We start from the raw sequence: 24,119 nt of genomic DNA, 5'->3' as shown, positions 1-24,119 counted from the left end.
GAAGTTTCATTGTTGCTGATGAAGTAGAAGGAGAGGAATCACCAATATCCATCATTACCTAACTAAAGAAAAATGACAGACCAGCAAATTAAATCAAAGGGCATTTTCACCTATATATACTTTGCGTTGGCAGGTCACAAATTCAGAATGCAGCAATTCTAAAACACATAATAGAACTATCAAAAGGCAAAATGGAGACTTGGCTTCGAATTTTCACCCTCTTGGCTTGCCTATATCCAGCTTTGGGCATTACTCGCCATTACAAGTTCAATGTAAGTAGTGCTAATAACTACTATTTCGTTTTTCTCTTATATATATATTTTAAAGCTAAGAAGCACCCTTGTGCTATAAAAGAACAATGAACATTTTTAGTCATGTTATTATAGCTTCAAGAGACAACCAACTTAATTAATAACGTATCGATACCATAAAGAAATCATTAAATTCTTCTTCTAATTAGGAAGTTTTGTCTTCCTCTTTTTATTCCGGTTCTTGGGGAAAAGAAGAGAAGATAATACTTCTAAAGTTTTTCTGCATTTCCATCCACAATTAAGGATTGAACTGTCAGAAAACGTTGCAGTAAGTACTCCCTCTGTTCTAATTTATGTTGCACTTTTCACTATCAGAGATTCAAACTGCATGAACTTTGACTAACATTTTAAGATGTATTTCTTCATCAAATTGATATGAGAAACGTTACAACTTATAGTACTTTTCATGTAATTTTCAAATATATAAATTTAATGTTAAAATATTGAGTTAGTCTAAATCAATTTAGCTTCAAAATTTAGTAAAATTGACTCTCGAAAAGTGAAAAATGTCACATAAATTAGAACAGAAGGAGTATTAATTTAGAAAAGTTCGAAAGGTTAAGTAGATGTCTTAAACGACAAGCCCATGCAAATAAGGTAAGAGTAAATTCCAATAAGCAACGTAGTTAGAATGAGAGGGGGAAAAAAATATTAAAATACGACATTGTTATAATAAAACAAATTGGTGGAAGCCAAGACATGCAGAAATCATTACTTTTAAGGCATCCGAAAGTGAAGCAAATGAGCCACTTTCCTATAAAAATGAACAAGTTATATTTTTCAATTTAACTTATATAAACCATTCATAGTAAGGAGATTAATAACTTGAAAAAATAACAAAAGTAGCTTGTTACAACATTTTTAATATAGTGGTCGCGAACAATTTGAATATATCTAAATTAAATCCTATAGTATATTGTTTTTCTCCGTTTCCTTAATTAGGATCTGGTTGGTGTTCCAGGTGGTAACGAGGAACATGAGTCGCCTATGTTCGAGCAAGCCCATTGTCACCGTTAATGGAAAGTTCCCAGGACCCACAATCTATGCTAGAGAAGATGATAGAGTGCTTATCAGAGTTGTTAACCATGTCAAATATAATGTCTCTATCCATTGGTAAGTTAAATAATTATAGATTTTTTACCATGCATGATGCAACGAACTACGTACCTTCATTCATTAGCTACCTTAAAAATCAAGATTTTCAAGGTATTCACAAATCCTGGATGCCCTTTGACTTAATTACAGGCATGGTATCAGACAACTTAGAAGTGGTTGGGCAGATGGTCCAGCATATATCACACAGTGTCCGATTCAACCAGGCCAAAGCTACATGTACAATTTCACAATTACCGGCCAAAGGGGTACACTCTTTTGGCATGCTCATATTTTGTGGCTAAGGGCTACTGTCCATGGTGCTATTGTCGTCCTGCCTAAACGTGGTGTGCCATATCCATTTCCCAAACCCAACCATGAAGCTGTGGTTGTTTTAGGTGAACATATATACTATTTCACTTATCAATAATTTGATAGTCAATATTTGATATCCACAACGTTCTCTTCGTTGAAAAATTAGATAATGAAGTAAGTTCAGCCAAGGGATAATTGAAAATTTTAATGATGTAATGCAGGTGAATGGTGGAAATCTGACACTGAAGCTGTGATCAACGAAGCTCTAAGTTCAGGATTAGCCCCTAATGTCTCCGACGCTCACACAATCAATGGTCATCCAGGACCTGTTTCCAATTGTCCGACCCAAGGTAATACTTATAGGTCTTTCCTTTAATTTATATGGCAGTGTTTGACGAGACACAAAATTGAAGCTGGAAATAAAGACTTTTGTCACATACTAAAGTATAATTATAATTAGAACTTGTCATCTTAAATATATCATGCATTTCTTGCGGATATCAGCATGTTATTTAGGCAAAATGAGAAGTTTAACTTTAAAGAGTCTTCAAATATAGAAAAGTGTCATTTTTCTAGACTTAAAAAAAGAATGTCATATACAATGTGATAGGGGGAGTATTATTTTGTCTAGATAGCTTGTGCTACATGATAGTACTACAAATTTGATTTTTGGACCATATATTATGCAGGTGGATACACATTAAGTGTTGCTCCTGGAAAAACATACATGTTACGAGTGATCAACGCTGGACTTAATGAAGAACTCTTCTTTAAAATTGCTGGCCACAAACTGACAGTAGTTGAAGTCGACGCCACTTACGTTAAACCCTTCAAAACCGACACAATTGTAGTATCCCCAGGCCAAACCACAAATGTTATAGTCAAAGCTGATAAAAGTTTCGGAAAATACATGGTTGCTGTTTCTCCCTTCATGGACGCCCCTATCGCGGTCGACAACGTGACAGCCACTGCCACGTTGCACTATTCGGGGGCACTAGGAAGTGCCCCCATGACCCTCACTTGGGCCCCACCCAAAAATGCCACTTCAATAGCCAACAATTTTCTCGATTCTCTTAGAAGCCTCAATTCGAAAAAATACCCTGCTAAAGTTCCAAAAAATGTAGATCATTCGTTGTTTTTCACGGTCGGACTCGGAGTCAATCCGTGTCCGTCCTGTAAACCGGCTAATGGAAGCCGAGTTGTCGCTAGTATAAATAATGTTACATTTGTAATGCCAACTACCGCACTTTTACAAGCGCATTTCTTTGGCATAAAAGGCGTATTCACAACGGATTTTCCAGCGAATCCGCCGTTCGTTTTCAACTATACGGGTACAGTACCACCTGCAAACTTGGCTACGACAAACGGTACCAGAGTTTATCGGTTGCCTTATAATGCAACAGTTCAATTAGTTATGCAGGATACTGGAATTATAGCCCCTGAGAACCATCCAATCCATTTGCATGGCTTCAATTTCTTTGTAGTTGGTAAAGGAGTAGGGAATTTCAATTCCAAAACGGACCCTAAGAATTTTAATCTTGTTGATCCTGTTGAAAGGAATACAATTGGTGTGCCTTCTGGAGGATGGGTCGCCATAAGATTCCGTGCAGACAATCCAGGTACGTCCTCTTCTTGAGATTAACTTCTACGCACTGACAGTGAAAAAGTTATTTCTACAAGCAGGTCACTTATAATGTAATTATTGATAATTTTATTTATTTTGTGCATGACGTTGCAGGAGTTTGGTTTATGCATTGCCATCTAGAGATACACACAACATGGGGATTGAAAATGGCTTTCCTTGTAGACAATGGAAAGGGTCCTAATGAGTCACTTTTGCCACCTCCAAAGGATCTACCAAAATGCTAAAATAATGGTGAAAATCAGTTAGAGTGCAAAAAAAGCTGCACCATCCAATTTGCGAAAGAAGAGTAGTGGGGCTTTTGTTGTATTCATTTTGTTGAGTGAAAAGTAGTGGGGAAACTTTGCTCAAGCAAACTTCAATAATTATATTTGTGTTGTATACACTTTTTGTTGTCGTTGTTCACAGTCGTTTGAGAAATGGATTGTTTCTTTTATCTCTTATTCTCTTGTTTTCGCTCCCAATATAGTTCACACAGCTTGACTGTTTCTCGATCATGAGTTTTTTTCCCGGGGCTTAAACCACCCAGTTTTTTTGCAATCCGCTCACTCGACTAATCTGAATTTGTATCTGAGTTTTTGCCTGACTTCAGTCACTGGATGCTATGAGTTACTTCATCTCTCCATTTCTAACATCTCCATTTATTTTACACGTGATTATAGCAAACGAAAGTCCTTTTCAAATTTCTGTCTTTTGATCTTTTCGCCCTTGTCCATTTAACATCCATGGAGAAAGCTTGTCTTCTGTACAGTGCCATATCCATACTGTAGATAACTTGGATAGAGATTCGTAACATCTCAAAGATTACCACTGGCGTACGCAAAACTTTACATAACTGGTGTCAGACTATTGTCACAATTCGTCTTGTAAGTGAGTTTACGTCTGAGACTCTGGTGTCGTTAAGCTCCCATTAGTTCTATTATCGAACTTCTTTCACATCAAGCTGGACTTTTGAGTTTAGAAGAAGATAATAGTAGCATACAATAGTTTCTTTATCATTTATATGACGCATGCAAGGGCTTTTCAGGTCAATATTTGCAAAGACATGACAACTGCAGCAGGAGACTATATTTGCTGGCCAATATTTTACATCATGTAAGCAATGAGAGAATTAAGCACCTTCCTAAGCATAAAAACTATACTATTACAAATAAATCTGAGAAATACATCACCTACAGTACTTCTGATGCCTGGAGCCTACGCTTGAACAACCATTGAAATGGTCTCGCCAACTGTGCTCTCTTCTTCCTCCAGAACCAAATGGCTGCATTATACTGCTCATTACGAATTTTTCTTGTGGCAGCCTTCCAATCATACTTCTCCATTTCTGCACGTGCAGCCCGGCCAATAGTTTCTCTCAATTCAGCATCGTGCAATAGTGGCTCCAGTTTGCTCAAGCAGTCGTCAAGATCCCCAGGATTAAACAGATATCCAGTTTTTCCCTGCTGATCATCAGGAATTATATCTGGAATTCCTCCAGCACGGGCAGCCAAAACAGGAAGTCCTGATGACATGGCCTCCAAAACGACGAATCCAAGTGTCTCAGACTCTGACGGCATAACGAAAATATCTCCACTGGCATATGCCTGAGAAAGCTCCTCCCCTAGTAACATACCTGTGAACACTACAGGCATGCCAGAGAACATTTTCTCCAACTCCTCCCTACAACAAGTGATGAAATGAATAATTTGGAGTTCAATCTTTTATAGGAACACTATATTACACCTCTTTTTGATGTAGGCAAAGAGGGGGTATATATTCTTATAAAATAGCAACGCATTCCGATGTCCACATTCTCAATCGATCAATACATTTGACAGTAGAGTATTCTCACACACCAATGATGTCCATTCGAGATGGGCTGCAGACAATGCATTTGAAGACAATTTAACTTCCAACACACATTTTTACTTATAAGATTTTCAGACACTTTTACTTCCATGATTTCCGTATCCAAGTCAGTGAGCACTTTTCGTTGAGAATTCCTTGTTCCCTTTTGTGTGAATGGCAGATTTCAGTGACGAAGAGAAAAGTCTTATTCTCTGTTCATTTGAAAGGGGAATGGATGTCTTGTTGAGAGTGATTATGGAAGAACCTTTTCATAGAGGAGAGTGATAGGCCGGTTTGAAAAGCAAGCTTGAAAATAAATGGAGAGGCCATTCATTCACAGAAGAACAAGTGGTCACTGATCACTCGTATTATATGATTTATCACACAGCCCATTATATCCAAATGACCCATGTCCCAATATTGGGGTTCAAATCCAATATTTTTTTTTGAAATGACAAAAAGAAGAAAAAACTATTGGATTTGTGCCCCAAGATTGGGACATAGGGTTTCAAATCCAATAGTTCTTGCCAAAGAGGTAGAAAATTTAATCTAGACAAAGGAGAGTTAATGTGATTTGACCTTAAGAGACCTCGAGTTCCAACATGGTAACAAATGAATGGTAATGTTTAACTAAGAAATGATAATGCTTAACTGATGAACTCTACCAATAATTCAGCAACTCCTACATGACAATTGGGATATAAATGTTGCTATTGTTTTAAATTCAGGATTCTGCTATAGTAAGACCTTACCTACTAAAGTAAAAGTCGATAAATGTTCAGTGGGATTATCAGGTAGCATAGTGTTTTCCTGATTTTTGTCTCTTATTCACCACAGAAGCTAAGCAAAATTTCTAGCAATACAGATCAAGAACAGTGAAATATAACTAGTGTCTAGTCATGACTCTTTTCACACAAGATCCTCACCGGTAATCTTCTTCATAGACTTGACAGCCTATTATTATCAGAAGAAAAAAAAAAGACAATCGACAGCTTATTATGCATGACACTAGATAAAAAAAATCTTTTACAGTGACATGCTGGTAAATGGTCCTGTTAAAATTCTGAAAGTCAAAAGGTAAAATTGCTACTGCAACTCACCTATATGGCCCATCTCCAATAAAAGCTATGCGAGCTTCTGGAAGTCTATCCATTAACCTGTTCCAAAGTCATGTTGAAATGTCAAGTGCAAGTTACCAGAACCTTCATTCAACTTCATAACCACTCAGTTTCATTGATACAACTTTTGCCCTTAATTTGAGGATCATTTACCTGGCCACACATTAGCCAAAAGTGCAAAGTCTTATTCTTTCTCATTAACAAAGAGAGGCAATACCTTTTGAGGAAATCCAAATTCTTCTCGACTCCAAGTCGTCCAACATGGACTATCAATGGTTTATCAGGTTCCCCGTTGCTGATCATGAAGAGCAAAAGGAGAAAGGAAAAAGAATTATCAATAAGCATTAAGGTTGTTTACAAAGTGGATGGATTCTTCGGCAGGAAGCTCCAACCTCAGTCTTAGTCGCATTTCATGAGATCGATACCGGGGGTGAAAGCTCTCAGAATCAACACCCTTATTCCACAGCCGTATTTTGTTAGCTGACAAATAAGCAAAAGAGAGGAACAGTCAGCAACTTTGAGCAGAGCATTAGCAGCTAAAAGAAGCCTAGTGGGAGTACGCATCTAAGACCAACAAAAACTGCTTTGACAGAACAGAGAAGACAATACTGTTTTTGCCTTTCCTAATTAGTAAAGTGCATTTCGGTCTTTTACCTGCTGTTACCCGATAAGCTTTCAGATCCTTCGCAATAGCAGCAGATGGCACCAGTGTAAGATCAGCAGCTCTATGTAGAAACTCTGATAAGCAGCAGTATGTCTTAATTAGTATACAGAGCTGGAGACCTGAGAGAGAATAGCTACTGCAGAAGAGAATGCTCTGCTAACATACTTATAACCATCCACATAGGTTGCACCAACCAACTAAAGGTATATCTAGGTATGTACCTGCAAAACAAGAACCAGGATCAGCGAAGAGCCCTTAATTAATATAAAGTGCTTGAAGAAGCCTCAGAAAACCCTTCATGTTACTCATCAGGAAGATCAACAGAGGAAAAGCCTTTGCTTCTTGAATCACGTAATTTACAGAAGCTATCAAATTCCCATCTGGAGACAAGATATTCAGAAGTGTGACTTACACAGGCACATGCGTGTGATAAGACATCACTATCGGCACACATAACAGTTTTGCAATGATAAGAGCACCAAATACCTAACAATAGGAAAAAAAATTAGAACCACCTTAAGCTCCTTGAAGCAACAAGACAAACATCACTGCACCACTGAAAGCAGGAGGAAAGAGCAACTCACCATTATACCAGGAGATGATGCATGTATGATGTCAGGTTTGAATCGTGCTACTTCTGAAATTATTCTTGGGCTGAGAGCGAGTGACAGCGGCACCTTTTGGTACCACGGCAAGGGAAAACTGCAAATAAAGTAAGCAAATTTTTCTTAAAGAACTAGCCAATTACCATACATGGAGAATATTTCATCGTCATGCACCCTTAAACATCACTGATTTTGCTAAGTTTGCGACAGACAGAATTGAGTGAATTTATAGAGTAAACGTGAAAAAGGAATATATGAAAGGAAGTATAATCTGCAACCTTCGTGATCCAATCAACTTTGCTCCATAAAACTCTTCAGGTACTCCTTCATGCGTTGTCACAACCATAACCTGTACGACAAAATTAACAGAGGATTATAAATGGCCAAACATCAGGTGTAAATCTTCAATTCTTAGCCCGTGTAGTCTATATGGCTAAGAAGCATTTATTACGGTTAGTCCCTATGAAAGACTGTTAGAATAACTGTTTCTAGGCATGTGCAGACAAAGCATATCAAAATTGCTTGAAATTAGTTCAGGGGAACAGAACTAGTAGAGGTCAAGATTGTAAAATTGATGTTATCAGCTCAAACATATCAATTTTGTTGCTCGACACATGGCATAGCAGTAAGTTAAGAAGATCAAAAGAACAACAACAGCTATCAGTAATCAACAACACTCTTGTCAGCAACGATTATACCTCGTCCCCCATTTCACGGAGATATCTTATAAAATTCTGGAACCGGTTCTTATAGCCGGATACATACCTGCACATTTCACAAAGGAAAATGGTGGTTATGACAAAATGTAAGCCCAATCGAGTAAAAATATAATTGTTGTAAGGTCTCGTTCAGATGATGCACATGAATTTTGATCAGAAGTCAAAACTAGGTCAGGATTTGTTTTTCTGGAAATCTCAACCTTTGTTCTCTAAATTTACTGATCAAAGCTGATTCCATAATCTACAATATTACGTCAACGGAGTCCCCAGCTAAGAACATCTCCGACTCCCAAAATTAAAGGATGACAGTGTTGCTTCTAAGTGCCACTGAGCAATAAAGACGGAAAATTGTAATAAAAGCGGGAATTCTTCTGAAGTGTATCTAAGGTTGAAAGGTGTCTGATTGGACAGAGCTTTATTTGTTTTGCGAGGCAGATATGAAATTGACATTCCCAAATACTACGAGGAACCATTAAAGAAGAATGCAGGAATAACAAAGACTTAAATGCAGCTCAGAATTATAAAAAAAAAAAAAAAAAAAAAAAAAGGTTCCAACACTGAAGTGGTAATGATTGTAAAAAAACAAGTTTTGAGATTGTGATTGACCATGCACATTGCTACAACTAATAAGCATATACGACTTCCCTTTAGTGAAGACATTTCATAGAATCATAGGTCTTTCCCTTAGGTCTAGGCTAAGCATTAACATAAATCCTTTCTTACAGGCTATTCAAGGTCTATTGGCTCCAATTCCATGTCTTTAGCACGAGAGATTTGTTCCAAAAGCATAAGTTGATCAAGTCTACATTCCATAGGATGAAAAAGAGAACTTATGCTAAGAATCATTATCTACTTTACAGATTCTGGCATATAACTGAAGATGTGAAGACCAAACAGATAACTTATGGAAAGTCAGTAAACACTTTTGACAGCAAAAGTTCCTTAAAAGTCTGGACAAGAATCAACAAAACCACATACCAAAGTAGATTGAATATATGATAAAATTGAATTCATTAAAATTAACATGAACGGAGTTCACATACATTAACAATAATGCTGCAAATTAACAGTGTATATAGGAAATGTCGCAAAAATACTCCTCAAATACAACTCATATAACACATTACCAAAGCTTTTAGTTACAGGAGAAACAAATTACTTATTCGTTATCACATAAGTAGTATACAACAATAACAACAACAACATATCCAGTGTAATCCCACAAGTGAAGTTTGGGGAGGGGAGGATGTACGCAGACCTTACCCCTACCTTTGCGAGATAGAGAGGTTGTTTCTAATAGACCCTCGGCTCAAAAGAAATGTAACCGACACAGGATTGTAAGAACAATGAGACAACAAATAAGTACAGGTTGGTGAAAAAAGAAACTACGCGATACCTAAATCATACAACTACAACACACAGCTACCGACTAACCTTCTACCCTAATCCTCGACCTCCATAAGTAACATCAGTCAGTATATATGAATAGGGAGAAAGAACTTAAACCTAATGGATCAATCAAACTTAATTCACCAAACAGAAAGAGCAAAAACCACAGTTTAGTGATTAACGCCAACAACATTGCAGTTTATGTCCAAATTATAAGATTATAAAAGTGGAGAAAAAAGACTCACGAAAAAGGAGAAGGTTCAACAAAGATAGCAATACGTCTAGGCTTTGAAGTTACTTCAGATTCAACCAAAAGAGAAGGACCCTCTTCTTCTTCTTCTCTATACTCTTTATCTCCCATTTTGGTAGCTGCAATTAAGGGTCTTTTCTTGAATTTCCCACTAATTGTGGGCCTTTCTTGCTGCAAAAAATTAACTTGTGTACATATTAAGCTAATGGGGTTTGTTCTTGAAGTACAAAAGTAAGAGAATTCATGAAAACTTGTGGCTACTGAAACAAAAGAAGTAGTAGATGAAGAGGAAGAAGAAGAGATAATACTAGGATTTATAAAGAGAGAAGAGGCGGTCATGGTGAGTTTTTTGGATAATGATTTGTTAAATATATTTGAATTTGATTAGCTGAGATGAGAAAGCAGACAAGTGTGGAGTTTTTAAAGAGAGACACCATGGAAGGGGGTAGTGGATATTCTTTTACACTATGAGTGAAATATGGAATAATTGGAGAGTATATGCCACAAATTTCACAAGGCGCTAATAAACATTATTGGTCCTCATTCATAGGGTCATTTTCATATTATTGAAGTTTTCAAGATTTGGCTGTTGCTTGCAAATGTGTTAAACATTTCTGCTGTGTTATAAGTTTTTGAACTTAGAGTTTTTAACACAAGAAACAGTGAAGAACCCGTTTGGCCTGGCTGAATTCAACTAAGAATCTGTTTGGATTTAGCTGAATTAAAAGCGCTTAAAAATACTTTTTTATTTTATACAAATATTATAAAAGAGCTTAAAAATTATTTTGGCTTAAAAACATCTAAAATAAAGGAAAATTTTCACAAATGACTATACTTTGGGGTTCTTTTAGGCATAGCTACACTTTTGCTAATTACATTTCGTACCTACATTAACATGCATTCAAATTCGGCTATTTTCCAATTCACCTGTATTTCAGTGTATTCAATTCGGTTGTATTCAAACAACATAAGTGCAAAAAAACATAGGGCTATTCAGTTGTATTCAAGTTCACTGTATTTATTTGTATACAAAAAGATCTCCTTCAAAATACTTGCGAAAAATACATAAGAAACACTGAATTTTACACTAAAAAAATAACGAATATACTAAAAAACATTAAGATCTGAGATACAAGAAATAAGATACACTCAGATCTGAGATACAAGCAATAAGATACGCTCAGATCTGAGATACAAGCAATAAAATACGCTCAGATAAAAAATACACCGCCGACAACGGCGACAATATGCTATAGCTATGTCGCCGCGTCTGCCCCTGCTTGTCGTCGTCTCTGTCGTCCAGTAAGGATCCAACCAGAAACCATTTCTTTCTATATATTCAACATAAATACAAATACATCTCAAGCAACAACAATGATGAATCTCCAGCCGACAACTTCCAAACTTTTGATATCCGGCAAACATGTCACCGAAGAATACACTAAGATCTGAGAAATACACTCAAATCCTCCGTGGAGGGCAGTACCAAGGCTGGCGGTTATAGTGGTACAGAGGCGAAAGTGGCGAAGATGGTGGGGGAGGAAGGGGCGGAAGTGCCGGGCGCGGTTGAAGAGGAGTGTTGCTGTATTAGTTATCTCGTGTAATTGAAACACAACATTTAGCTAGCAAATGTAATTAAAGTAAAGTGTAATTACTAAATGTAAATACCTCTTATATGTTCTCTACAGTCTACACCACATAAATTTCCCTAAAATAAGTCAATCCAAACAGACTCTATGTCCTTAAATTTATTTACAAAAAAAGTACTTCCTCGGTCTCGAAAAAGATTGTCTTGATTCATTACGAGGGTCAAATTGATCAAAATTGGGGTGAATTCAGACATAGAATTTTTAATTTAAAAATAAAACAAAAATTACATATTCAAAATCTGCATAAAAAGTACTATAAGTCACAATAGTTAACAATTCAAAATATTTAGAAAGTATTAGAAAACAATATGGTAAAAAAAGTCCAAATATTAACTAAGACATTATGTTTGGGATGGAGGAGTATAAAATTTAAATATACTTTTTACATAAAAATGACAAATACTGAAAATAAAATATCTATTTTTATCTCAAATTTTTTCCTAACAAATTGTAGAAATATGATGTTAGCGAAATGAAAAGGGATCAATCAGTCGGCTGCCTACACAGGATGTGGTCGCATTGTCCATACCCCCCCCCCCCCCCCCCACCCTCTCATGCAAAAGGACAACCAAGTTCATTACAACTACACCCCAAATATTTTATTTCTATTCTCTTAACAAAAAAGAAACATGAAGATTAGCTCCATTTTGCAACAGCACCTCTGATAATTACTCTCTCCGTTCACTTTTACTTATCAACTATGGACTTTGCACATTTCTTAAAAAGTAATAAATGAAGTGTGTAATTTACCATGAAACCCATATTAATTAGTGCATATTTTTAATGGACTTGAAAGACGATTTGGAAAGAGTAATTAATACTATGGGTAAAATAGGAAAAAAGAAATTATCGTCTCTTAAAATGCTAAAAGTGGTAAGTAAAAGTAAAAATTTATTTTTAATATACAGTCAGACCTCTCTATAACGGCAGCCGCATATAAAAGCACCTCTCTATAACAACCAATTTTTTTTTTCGGAACCCATTTTTTATGTTATATTTTACTTCTCTATAACAGCATTTCACCTATAACAGCAACAACCAACTTTATATAACAGCATTTCACCTATAACAGCAACAACCAACTTTATAACAGTATGCTCTTTGTAAAATTACCCCCCATATAACAACTATCTTCTTTTTTTGGTAATATAATAATTAACCATCTTTATAAAAATAGAATATCATGATTGTTATACCCTATTTTAACCGAAGCCAAAATAATTTACAACATTCGATAATTTCGGGGTTAATTAAAGTTAGGGAGTCGCCACCTAATTATTTATGGTGAATTAGGACGCCTAAAATTCATTAAAATTATTTTTTAAAGTTAACTCCTTTTTAAGGTCTACGAAACTTAAAATTCTAGGTAAGAGTTCAATTAGTCTAAAGGAAAGGTATTAGGCATCCTTTAAGACCCATTAATAATGATTAACCGACCGGACTTATGTTAATTAGTTAAGGTTAAAAATGTGGATGTGACTCTGTATCACAATCCTACAAGCTCAATTCTCTCTTAGTGCAGGTTCTTTATAGTGCCAACAAGAACTTAAATTTCTTAAAATCTCCAACTTGGGTCTCTCTATTTTGTCTTAACTGAATTGCAGAAAATCCATGGTCAAAGTGTCAATTAATTCACCCCCAATAAACAGCATTGTTGTGTGTATTCCTCTTTATGGACTCTTGGTCATTACTACTTGTCTAGTACCATAATAAGCAGAAGTGCTATTACTATAGATTACTTAAGTCTCTCATAGTTCAATTCAACCAACGAGAATTAGACAGAGCCTTACTACTGCCTCTTGTTGTTCATCTATCAGTCAAGTCTGAAAATGCTATGACTAAATAAAATCGATTGTTAGTTTTATTGTTCACCAAATACCACACAAGCAAATAGAGCAAACAACCCAACAAAACGGAACAAGTTAATGGAACATTTAGCTGAGTGTCAATGCTTTCTGTATAACCCATGCAGCCCGAACATGGAAGGGAAAACAGGGGTGTCACAGCAGCCTATGGCAAGTGGTAAGCTTAGGCCTTAAACACGTCAACTGTCTGTCTAAGAGACACGGCGATTCGTCACAGAGAGGACAGCAGCAATAAGCAACATTATCTCATGAATGTGGCAGCTAGGTTGTCGAGGCAACTCGAGGATATTTGGGATTCGAAATTCCCAGTTCATGCAAAGAAAGAGGATGAAAAGGATTAGAAAGAAAACCTGATTAAAGTAATTATGGAGGATAAAGAAGAAAGTTAAAGAACTTATGCCGAACAAATTCAAAAATATTACATTCACTATAACATCAACAATCTGAAGAAACAAGCAAATTCCAATATTGAACACAACCAGCTACAACAGATGTGAGAGGTGCAAAAACTTATGGGATATGATCGAATGAGAAATAGGTAGGAAAAATAGATAAGGGAAATGTATGCAAACAATTGAACTACCACGATAGACAAAGAAAGATGTATGCAAACAGTAGGCAAAATAAAGATATGCATTGTTACGATATAAAGAAAGATGTATGCAAACAGTAGGCAAAATAAAGATATGCAAACAGTGCACAAACCAACAGTTTTGTTTATCTGATAAGCAATCTCGACACGCTAAACTATTCTAATTCAAGCAGCCAAGCAGATAAGTATTGAAATTAACATAAACACCAGTGAAGAACCCAAACAGAGATGAAACTGGTCAAGATTGCCTAAAACTAAACCGTGACTCTGAGAGAATAGCGAAAACGAAGGAGAAGCGATATTCCTTTTTGTAAGTGCAATGAACTAAGGAAAATGCATTGACTCGAATGGAATTAGTCTTATACATACAAACAAATAATCTCCTTTATACCCAAGACTTATCATGAAGGAACCTGAACATAACAGTCCATTTCTGTCCCTGATTTTAACTAATACTTCAAACAGTCATGAAATAAAGGAGCAGGTTCATGATTTGCGAAAAAAAAAAGGGAATTTGGACAGCCATCATGTTTAACTACATATTCCGAACTGATCTATTCAAAACCAACATATAATCACAGAACCAAACAAAGACTGAAGCAAGAAAAGTAAATAAAGGGAAAGGATTGGAAGGTTGTTATTATTTTCTACACACTGACATTGCAAACAGCCTCATTTCTATGTCAAGCTTAAATTATGAACTATAGAAAATCTCCCCATACAAGATTACTTAATCACAGTTGAAATTAGCCCTGCTGAGGCATAATGCAATATCTGGTCACATTGACCCAGCTTAACACAGTTTAAACCAAATTAACACTTATATGATATAAGCTATCACTAGTTATATTAATATCTCCTTCTATTAGCCATCCATAAAGGTCTTAACTGCAAAAGGTCTGAGGTTTAAGCTCACTCTTCTCTCATAACGACCTAAATCAACCGAGCGTGTTGCTAATGTATTAACAACCACCAACAAGATTCATATTAATCTATCTAGTCATGAATGAGGAAAACTAAAACTATCAATATTAGCAGCTAACCACAGCAATGCTAAACCGAACCTAGTGCACTACTAATCCTTTGAATCTAAACTAAGTGCAAAGCTAAAGATTGCGCATAATTAAACCTACTCAAATGGAGCACATAAAGGATATGAAATGCTACCCTATTAAACTGCAAAACCCGAATTAAATTAAGACATGAACATACAAACATCATAAAAACCAAAACCAAAACCAAACTAACTAATCCTGAGCATGCATAATACTACAAGTCATAAACTGAGATTCAACCAACCGAAACAAACATGTGTGAACACATAACTACTTCGTAAGTATACCCGACAGTATAGGGATGGAAAAAAATGTTGATTTTTTAAAGAGATCAAGGTGGCTGAAAAAAAAAAAAGAACCCGAAAACAGAATCGAATTTGAACAAATCCCAAATTTAAAGTAGTGGTGGAAAGATAGAAATGTTGAGTGTGGTAAAGTATTCGGTGGTTCCAAAAACGCCCCCCTTCACTGAATACTTAAGAGTGATATTTATATGTGTAGTGACTAGGGTTTCGATTTTGGGCGGGATGTCGAAATTGAGTCGAAGTTTTTTTTGCTAATCTGAACGTTGGAGTCCTTTCACGTGCTTGCTTCAGATTTTTGCCCGAAGTGGACCGAAATCCTGTGGTCTTTTGAGGACCTGTTGTGTTCTGAAACGAGAAAAGGGATCCTCTGCCATTTCAACGACAGAACAAAGATGTGAGGACAAATTTTACTTGGAAATGGAAACGAGATTAGGTTTTTCTAGAAATGGAGAGGGAAGGAAGAGGAGTGAGGCGTGAAGAAGACGACAAGGTCGGCTGGGCTGTTCTTTTGTTCGTTTAGGGTTGAATAGATTTTAAAAGAATTGGGCCGGGTCGGGTGGAAGGCAAGTGTGGGCTGGTCGGGTGAGTTATTAAGGGGTAATGGGCTGATCGTTTGGGAATAATGTGGGCTGAAATTGTTGATCCTTCCTCTTCTATTTAATTATTTTTTGGGTTTCTAATTTAATAATTAGTACAATATATACTATGATAATTAGTGATTAATATGTAGAAAATAAAGGACTTGATAAAGTATAATTAATTTAACGAGCACAAAATCCGAAAATAAAATGATGAAGAACCATTTTGAAATTTGTGATAAAGTAATGCTAGTAATGTTGAAAATAAAAGTAACGATATTAATAGTAGTAGCAATAAAAATAATAGTGAAAATAAAGTGTTTAGCTCGTCAATAAATTTAGAAGCCCAAGGAAATACATTGGCATAATGGAGGGACGAAATTAGGTGTCAACAATGATTACCAATAATAAGTGTAGAGATTTTGACCAAATATTTGATCATTTAATACACTATTAAAATAAAAAAATATTATATGAATATATATATATATATATTTTCATCATTAAACGATTTTCTTTCGTTATACAAAGTGTGATTAAGCTTAGAATTTGGCATTAGATTTTATGCATCTTTTTTGCCTATAACAGCGAAATGTTATTTAAATGTCAATGCTGTTATAGGTGTATAACAATCATTCTCTATAACACCTGAAAATTTTCGAACCCAATGATACCGTTATAAAGAGGTTTGGCTGTAATGAACAAGTATAAGTGAACGGAGGGAGTACAATAATTTCGCATCAAACATTTTGCAATCTCCAAAAAAGGAAAGAAGAGAAAAGAAAAACATTTCAGTCTCTTCATCTTTCAACTATGATTGATATGCTGTTAATGCATTGGTCGTATTAATTAGTCAAGTCTATTATTGTTTCCATCTTTTTCTGATAACATGCGAAAATAATAATATAGCCTATCAAGATTGACATTTTTCAAAAGTATCATTCAAATCGTTTTAAATGTCTCTACCCCATCTAGTTAGGTTCGTTGAAAAATGAGCATTTTGTATCATGAGGTATATGCTTCTTTCTATAAATTCAGACAATCATTAATTCTTTGCTATTACAACTGTTTTAGAGCGCTTTCTTGTACTTGAAACTAACCTTTTCTGTAGCACGCAAAACCATGAAGATATCCACTTGAGTTTATAGTCAGGTTTTTTATATTTTTCCTCGTAACCGCGTTGAGGTCCGACTAATTCGAATTCGCATACTCCAACCCGAGATCTATGATAAAGGATGGAGGAAAATCCATCAACCACACTCTCAATTCAAAATCCCCCCCCCCCCCCCCCCCCCAACCAATTCGTTTAAACCAAATGCATTAGCCCATTATTGCCTTATTAAATCAGAGTTTATGGTTCATGTAGAATTTTATTTTATTTTACAAACACGATAAATGTTGATATAGTACGTAAAAGACCAACAAGGATTATGGTGTAGCGACTGGTACTATTCCATTATTAAATAGGAGGTCTCGAATTCGAGCTCCCTTGGGTGGTATCGAACACCGGATGAGAAACCAAAAAAAGATATAGTACATAAAAGAGTTGCCATATGGTATGTCAGTCAATATCTACAAATTAAAAGAACAAATTTAAACAAAAGATAGACGTTGGTTCTGTTAGAAAAATAGGTTTCAGAAGTAGGGACGCTTTGATAGAGTAATCTCTATCCTTAAGGAATTTAAACCTCCACTTAGTTAGTGAAGGAAGGGATGGTGGTAGAATTCCTTCAGGATTTTACAAAGCCTCTGAAATTCGAATTCGAGCAATTAATTCGAATTTTCCACAACAACAGAATGTTGTGATTTGTAGTTGAAGCAATAGAGAGGAGAACAGAAAGTCTGTAATTGTCCATCTATTTTGAAACAGTACCAAGTATTTGTTGGGTTTTAGTTAAGTTGAATGGGAAATATTTCTGAAAAGATGCAACTAAACTGAAAAGTGCACCTTTTCACTAAACCAGACCAATGGCTATATAAATCTGTTCAGTCCTTCAGATATTCCTTACGAATTTTCTAATTTCTCCTCTCTTCTTCTTCTTTCACATCATTAAAATTCTTGTGTGATTTACTGCCGTCGAGTGAGTTCGCCGTTCACCGGGGTTTGAGGTACCGCCACGCTGGTGAGTTAATTTGTTCTATCTTGGGAGGATATATTTCGTAACCTCGGGTACTTGAGGTGAATAATTTCCTTAAGGAAACACTGTGAATTCAGTGGGCTCGAATTTATTTTCCTTTCTTTTCAGATTATATTTTAGATTGTTTCCTCTCTTTCCAGATTCAGTTTTAAATTATTTTTTGAATACTGATTAACAACAGTCATAAGGAAATTAGTAATTTTATATATTATGTATTCTGTTAATCTACTAGAATCTCACTCTTTTGACAAAGAAGAAAGTAATTTTTTTATGAAATAAAAGTACTCTTTTCTGAGTTATAAAAGTATTCCTTCAGATTTAAAATTATTTTTTCTGTGATTTCTACCCCGGTTTTGGCGACTAAACCTTGATAACACTGGAGAAGAAAATTACTCATTTCAAGAAGAAGAAAGTTATTCTTTTCAGAAGAGGAAAAAGTACTATTTTCAGAGGAAAAAAAAACTTTTCAGAGATTAAAAAAAAAAGTACTATTTTCATAAGATAAAACAATACTCTTTTTGGAGACTAAAACCTTTATGGTTTTCTACTCCCCTGTTTGGAGATTAAAATCTGTGTGACTTTCCACTCCAAGTTACTATTCAGTTTTAAAAAGATAAAAACTTTACCGATTTAGTAACTTTTAACTGGCTTGAAGATATAAAATCTTCGCTGGTTGTTTATTCGGTTTGAAGATAAAAAAACCTCACCGTTTTATTAAATTTACTTGTGTATTCGGTTTGAAGATATAAAAACTTCGTCGTTTTATTAGAAGCAATATCGTGTTGTCTGCAATGATAAGACAACGAATCATATTAGATAAGAAGATTTCTTGGTGGCCAGATTCGCATGATTTATCTGTATCGTGAGAAATCTTTTCTTGATTGATGATTTTGGAATAAATATGATCGTTGAAAAGGGATCATGGATAACAAAGTTGTGTACAAAATTTCCACCCTTTTCATTCCATTATTGTCATGGAATTAGCTTTGCTCTGTCATTACAGTTTTAGGATGTATAATTCTTGTGAAAAAATGTGTCTTGGAAATTGACGGGGCTTGTCCTGTATGTTGCTAAGAATATAAGTGAAAAAAATCTTATGTGTGGCATCTAGAAAAGAAAATATAAGCAAGAATTAAACACATAGAGTGGGTACCTGAGTAAAGGTTGAAGCCCTCATATTGTTCTACACTTCTATTAGTGTAAAATGGTTTCACTGTTACAAAAGACGTAGTTAAATCTGAATTCAATGTGCGTCAATTGAAAGTTAAACCAACGAGAGGCACCTGTCCATGATTATTAAGAAAACTAGTTAACTTGACCGCGCTTCGCGCGGTAATTGAATACATCATTGAACTTTAAAATAGTAAAACGTTAAAATATCATGTAAAAACAAAAAATCTTAATGTTCTTTTTATCTTCAAATACTAAACAGATTAATATAGGTGAAACTATTCTCTATTTCTTTTATTTAAAAAAGCATTTAAAAGGACAAAAGAATCAAGAAAATATGATCTTTTTATGTGTATATATGGTTAAATACAATGTTTTTTTTACTGTGTACATTTGATATGTGCATATAAGTATTAAAAAAAAATTGTCGTATCATTAGAGATTAAATTTTAGAGCTTTCGGAATTTTATCTTCATTTAAAATTTAAAGAAAAAATTAAAGATAAAGACGAATGAAATTTACACTTTTCATTCTTTTTCCATCTTCCTTCCTTTCTTATGTCCTTATATAGCAGTTCATTTCTCGATTAAAAAATGGCTATTTTAAATTCATTCTCCTCTTCTTCCCTTATCTTCTTGTCTCCTTTAATAAACAACCACCTTTTGCTCTAAAATAATTTCATTAAATATATTAAAAATATTGTGAATTCCAAAATGTACATATTTCTCTTGAAAGTTACTCCTAAAAATTTAATGCGCACATCAAAAACACAAAGTAAAGAGAATCCGTAGGAGTTAATGTTTAGATAGAAATCTCCAGCTTCATGCTCTAGAAGTATCTTAACGTTTATTCACCTGAATTAATTTTAACATTAGAATCAGTAAAAAAAAAAAACATAGCCGAGAATAAAAAGATAGCAAGAAAATAAAAGAATATGAAAAAACAAAAGAAGAATAGTTAATTGAGAAATGATATAAGATGAGAGATAGGTGATTAAAAGGAGTTACAGAACTAAAATGACATAAATGTTTAACTCAATATAAAAACCACGATTGAAGAAAAATAATTCCGTTCCAAATTAATACAGCATTGATTATACATTAATTTCAAGAAATGGAGGAAGAAAGAAGTAGAAGGAGGAGAGTAATGGAGAGATTAAAGGAAACGATAAGTTATTGGTAATAACTCTTTAATTGAGCAATTGTAAAGAAATAGGAATATCTGCTTTTGAATATGCACCAAACTTCATTTTACAACATCTCTTTTAATACTCTTTTTCATTAATAAATTTGCTCAAGAAATGGATCTTACACTTCCCCTCTAATCTTTTTCCATTTACAAAAAATTAAAGATACATCCAAAAAAGGAATGAAGATATATTAGAACGCAAATTGGAAAAATAGTAGTCTAAAAAGAAGTAGGCCATACCTTGCTTCTGGTGGAGTAAAATGAATATTGCAATCTCCATATTGTCAGTGGTGTTAAAGTAACCATTTCATGCAAATATCATACGACAAAAAATGAAACATGAAAGAAATAATTCATATTACTATTATGTAAGAATTCAAATAATACAATACACGTACGTATATGTAAATTAAAACATTAAAATATTTAAATTGAAACACTATGTCTCCTGATTATGCTTATTGTTACCGGATGACTTGCATTTGTTTCATCAAAATAGCACATTGGGGAAGACTTCAAACATAAAGCAAAAGAAAAACACGAAGCAATAGGATATGATCAGATTCTCAATAAATTGGGACTGAAAACATGATATGAAACACCAATGAGCACTATCTTAATTAGTCGGTATTTATAATAGAACACTAAATGTGAATTTATGAGAATAGAGAAAAATGGGGAGGTGAAAAGGTATCTAACTGATATGCAATTGTAATGATCATTGAAATGTAATAAATAGGTTAATACAACGTGGGAGAGGTTTTTGGTAATTCAATTAGTTAGGAAATTATTGTGTTATTTTATATAGAGAAATGGAGGGGAAAATGTCAAAAAAAGGAGAAAAAAGAAAAATAGGAATGGTGGTCATAGAGAGGTGCCACATCACCTTATCTATGCCTAGCTTTATATTATATATAGATTCAGGGATAAGGATAATACAATTCCATCGCAATAAGTAGATTAGAATAAACAAAAACAAAGCAGTTGCCAAGAAGGAAGGGTGAAAATAAGGTTCTACTTCTTTACTTTGTTCATTCTTTAATGTTCTACTCTTTATGATTTATGAAATTCAGATTTTATAAATGTTAGGGTAGATATTTATTAGTTGATGATCTTAAAGTATATTTTACTTGCGTGCCATAAAATTAATAAGTTGGTATATGATATGGTAGCGTGCTCAAAGTGTGTAGAATATTATTTTCAAGGTAGTAAAACATGAATTAAGCTTACATTAATACTTGTAAGTATTTCTTGAGATCAAGAAAATAATATGTATATATTATTTTGGGTCAAAATAAATTTCTCTGGAAATCCTTTGTAAAATAAATTATTTTTGTTTTGGGTGTATGCTAAATTTTGAAATCTGTCCAGAATTATTTGTTACGATGAAGAAAAAAATCTTCTTTGATTCCTAGAAAGTCACTATCTTTGTAGTTATTGAGAATATATATATTGATAGAATATTTCACCACATGTGAAGAAAGGGATACGTGATGGAAAAAATGGAATATGTCTGACAAAATTGCCGCGGCAACTAAAAGCTAAATGGACAATAGACATTTTGTCCATACTTAGGTTAAAACTATCATCTCAATTAAGTATGTTGATAGTGGGTAATATATTTTTTATCTATTCCAAATGTGTCAGTGTGAAGGGTATTTTGACCATGTCGAATGAAAAATATATCATGCAATTTTTAGCAAAATTTGGTGACTTTATAACAAGTTTCTGCCTTACTTTTATATGGGTAATATAAGAATTTTCTGAATCTTTTTGATAAAATAGAAAGGTTGAATTATAGTTGGCAGAACCATAAAAAAAAAAAAAAAATGATGGCCTCATGCCCTAGTTGGCAGAACCATAAAAAGAAATGATGGCCTAAATGCTTTTAGCAATTGATTTAATTGTTCCAATTTGGCAAGTTGTTGTTTTGACATTTGAAACTGGAGAACTCTGTCACGTCATTCTTGCATATCATCTTGCAAATGAAATCACTCACGAGATAAGACACTTCAAAGGAATTGTTAAAACCACAAGCCACATTAGGTAATAAGAAAATTGTTTTATGTCGTACTTTGTCTTGTATAATTGCAGGATAATTGAAGTGGCTTGATGGAAATAAAAGTTGCGTGTTTTGTGATGCTTTCTGGAGGAAAAAAAATGTTTGGCACCAGTTAAGAATGATTGCTTAGCGTGAAGCTTGGTTAATAAGATTCTAACGTCAAAATATTTGAGGGCATTTTTTTTATATGCATGTTGACTTAGAATCATTAATGTGCATTTTGATTTGATGCTATGGAGAGAAATTCTTCATATGCCCTTTAATTTTGAGTTGCCCAAGAATAGAGTACTTAATTGTTCATTTTTTTGCACGGATTGCCCTTCTTTTGGGGTGGTCTTTAAATTTTGCCCCTCATATTTGTGGTCTTTATATTTTGCCCTTCGCTTGGATACCTGAGGTTCTGGGTTCGAACCCCCGCTCAGGCATAAAATAAAAAAATAATTTCGCAAGGCAGGGCTGGGGGGAGTGTATGCCGGATCCGGCATAAAGTCCTTACGGAAAAACTAAAGTTATGTCGGAGGGGGCATAACTTTTCCTCAAGGCATAGTTTAGTTATGCCTTATGGGGCAAAACTTTTCCTTAAGGAACTATGCCTTATGGGGCAGACTTTTAATTAAGGCATAACCAAAAGTATGCCCCATAAGGCATAACTTTTTCTTAAGGTATAGACTTTGCTTTATAAGGCAAACTTTTAGTTATGCCTTAAGGAAAAATTCCGCCTTATGTGGCATACTATAAAAGTTTGCCCATTAAAAGTATGCCCCCATCGGCATAAAATTGTGAAGGAATTACCAAAGTTATGTCGGACCCGGCATACTTATGCCAAGTCTGCCCATAAGGCATAAGTATGCCGGGTCCGGCATAAGTTTGGTAATTCCTTAACAAGTTTATGCCGGTGGGAGCATACTTTTAATGGGCAAACTTTTATGCCGGACCCGGCATAAACTTGTGAAGGAATTACCAAAGTTATGCCGGACTCGGAATACTTATGCCAAGTCTGCCCATAAGGCATAAGTATGCCGGGTCTGGCATAACTTTGGTAATTCCTTCACAAGTGTATGTCGATGGGGGCATAGTGAAATTTAAACTCTGCCTTGCGAATTTTTTTGTAAAATTTTGACTGTGTGGGGGTTCGAACCTGGAACTCATGAGGTTTAGCCGAAGGGCAAAATTTAAAGATTTTAAATATGAGGGACAAAATTTAAAGACCACCCCAAAAGAAGGGCAATTCGCAGAATTGCCCTTAATTATTTGAAATGTGGGGGCTTCCTGACTTATGATAAAGTCAATATTAAACTGAGTGTTTAATTTGGAATAACAAGAAATATGAAAAATGATGGCATTTTTGTATATTACAGCAAACGAACATAATCTTTAGTGAATTTTTGATGTGGTGGTCATTAAGATTAACTAGTACCAAATTGATAATTTGTTATATACTTGTTCAGAAAAGTTATGTTCTTTCATGAAAGGGTGTCATTAGAAAATATCGTGACTTTTCATGAAAATATGTGTCTATTGAAATACAATTATATGTATTGACATGGATGTTGGTGAAAGGCTACTCATTGTCTATTGTTTG

General features: G+C 34.6%; 2 protein-coding genes across 2 annotated transcripts; one reads left to right on the top strand and one right to left on the bottom strand.

Moving 5' to 3' along the window:
• The first annotated feature begins 139 nt into the window (after positions 1–139).
• Positions 140–3,803, top strand: LOC132607008 (laccase-4-like). The gene is made up of 6 exons (XM_060320791.1): positions 140–272; positions 1,273–1,424; positions 1,557–1,801; positions 1,940–2,068; positions 2,408–3,337; positions 3,457–3,803. Exons 1-6 carry the CDS (start codon positions 192–194, stop codon positions 3,585–3,587), a joined length of 1,668 nt encoding a protein of 555 aa, XP_060176774.1. The 5' UTR covers positions 140–191; the 3' UTR covers positions 3,588–3,803.
• A 531-nt stretch (positions 3,804–4,334) lies between these two features.
• LOC132607009 (sulfoquinovosyl transferase SQD2-like) lies at positions 4,335–10,464 on the bottom strand. The gene is made up of 11 exons (XM_060320792.1): positions 9,931–10,464; positions 8,276–8,342; positions 7,856–7,926; positions 7,557–7,674; positions 7,385–7,458; positions 7,138–7,193; positions 6,963–7,046; positions 6,701–6,788; positions 6,526–6,603; positions 6,291–6,347; positions 4,335–5,022 (listed from the first exon to the last, which is right to left on the bottom strand). Exons 1-11 carry the CDS (start codon positions 10,272–10,274, stop codon positions 4,533–4,535), a joined length of 1,527 nt encoding a protein of 508 aa, XP_060176775.1. The 5' UTR covers positions 10,275–10,464; the 3' UTR covers positions 4,335–4,532.
• Between the last annotated feature and the right edge of the window lie 13,655 nt (positions 10,465–24,119).

This window comes from Lycium barbarum, chromosome 8 (assembly GCF_019175385.1).
Source record: "Lycium barbarum isolate Lr01 chromosome 8, ASM1917538v2, whole genome shotgun sequence".
NCBI classification, from domain to species: Eukaryota; Viridiplantae; Streptophyta; class Magnoliopsida; order Solanales; family Solanaceae; genus Lycium; species Lycium barbarum.
Note: the sequence above shows the minus strand (reverse complement) of the source record. Positions and strands in the feature narration are given on the sequence as shown.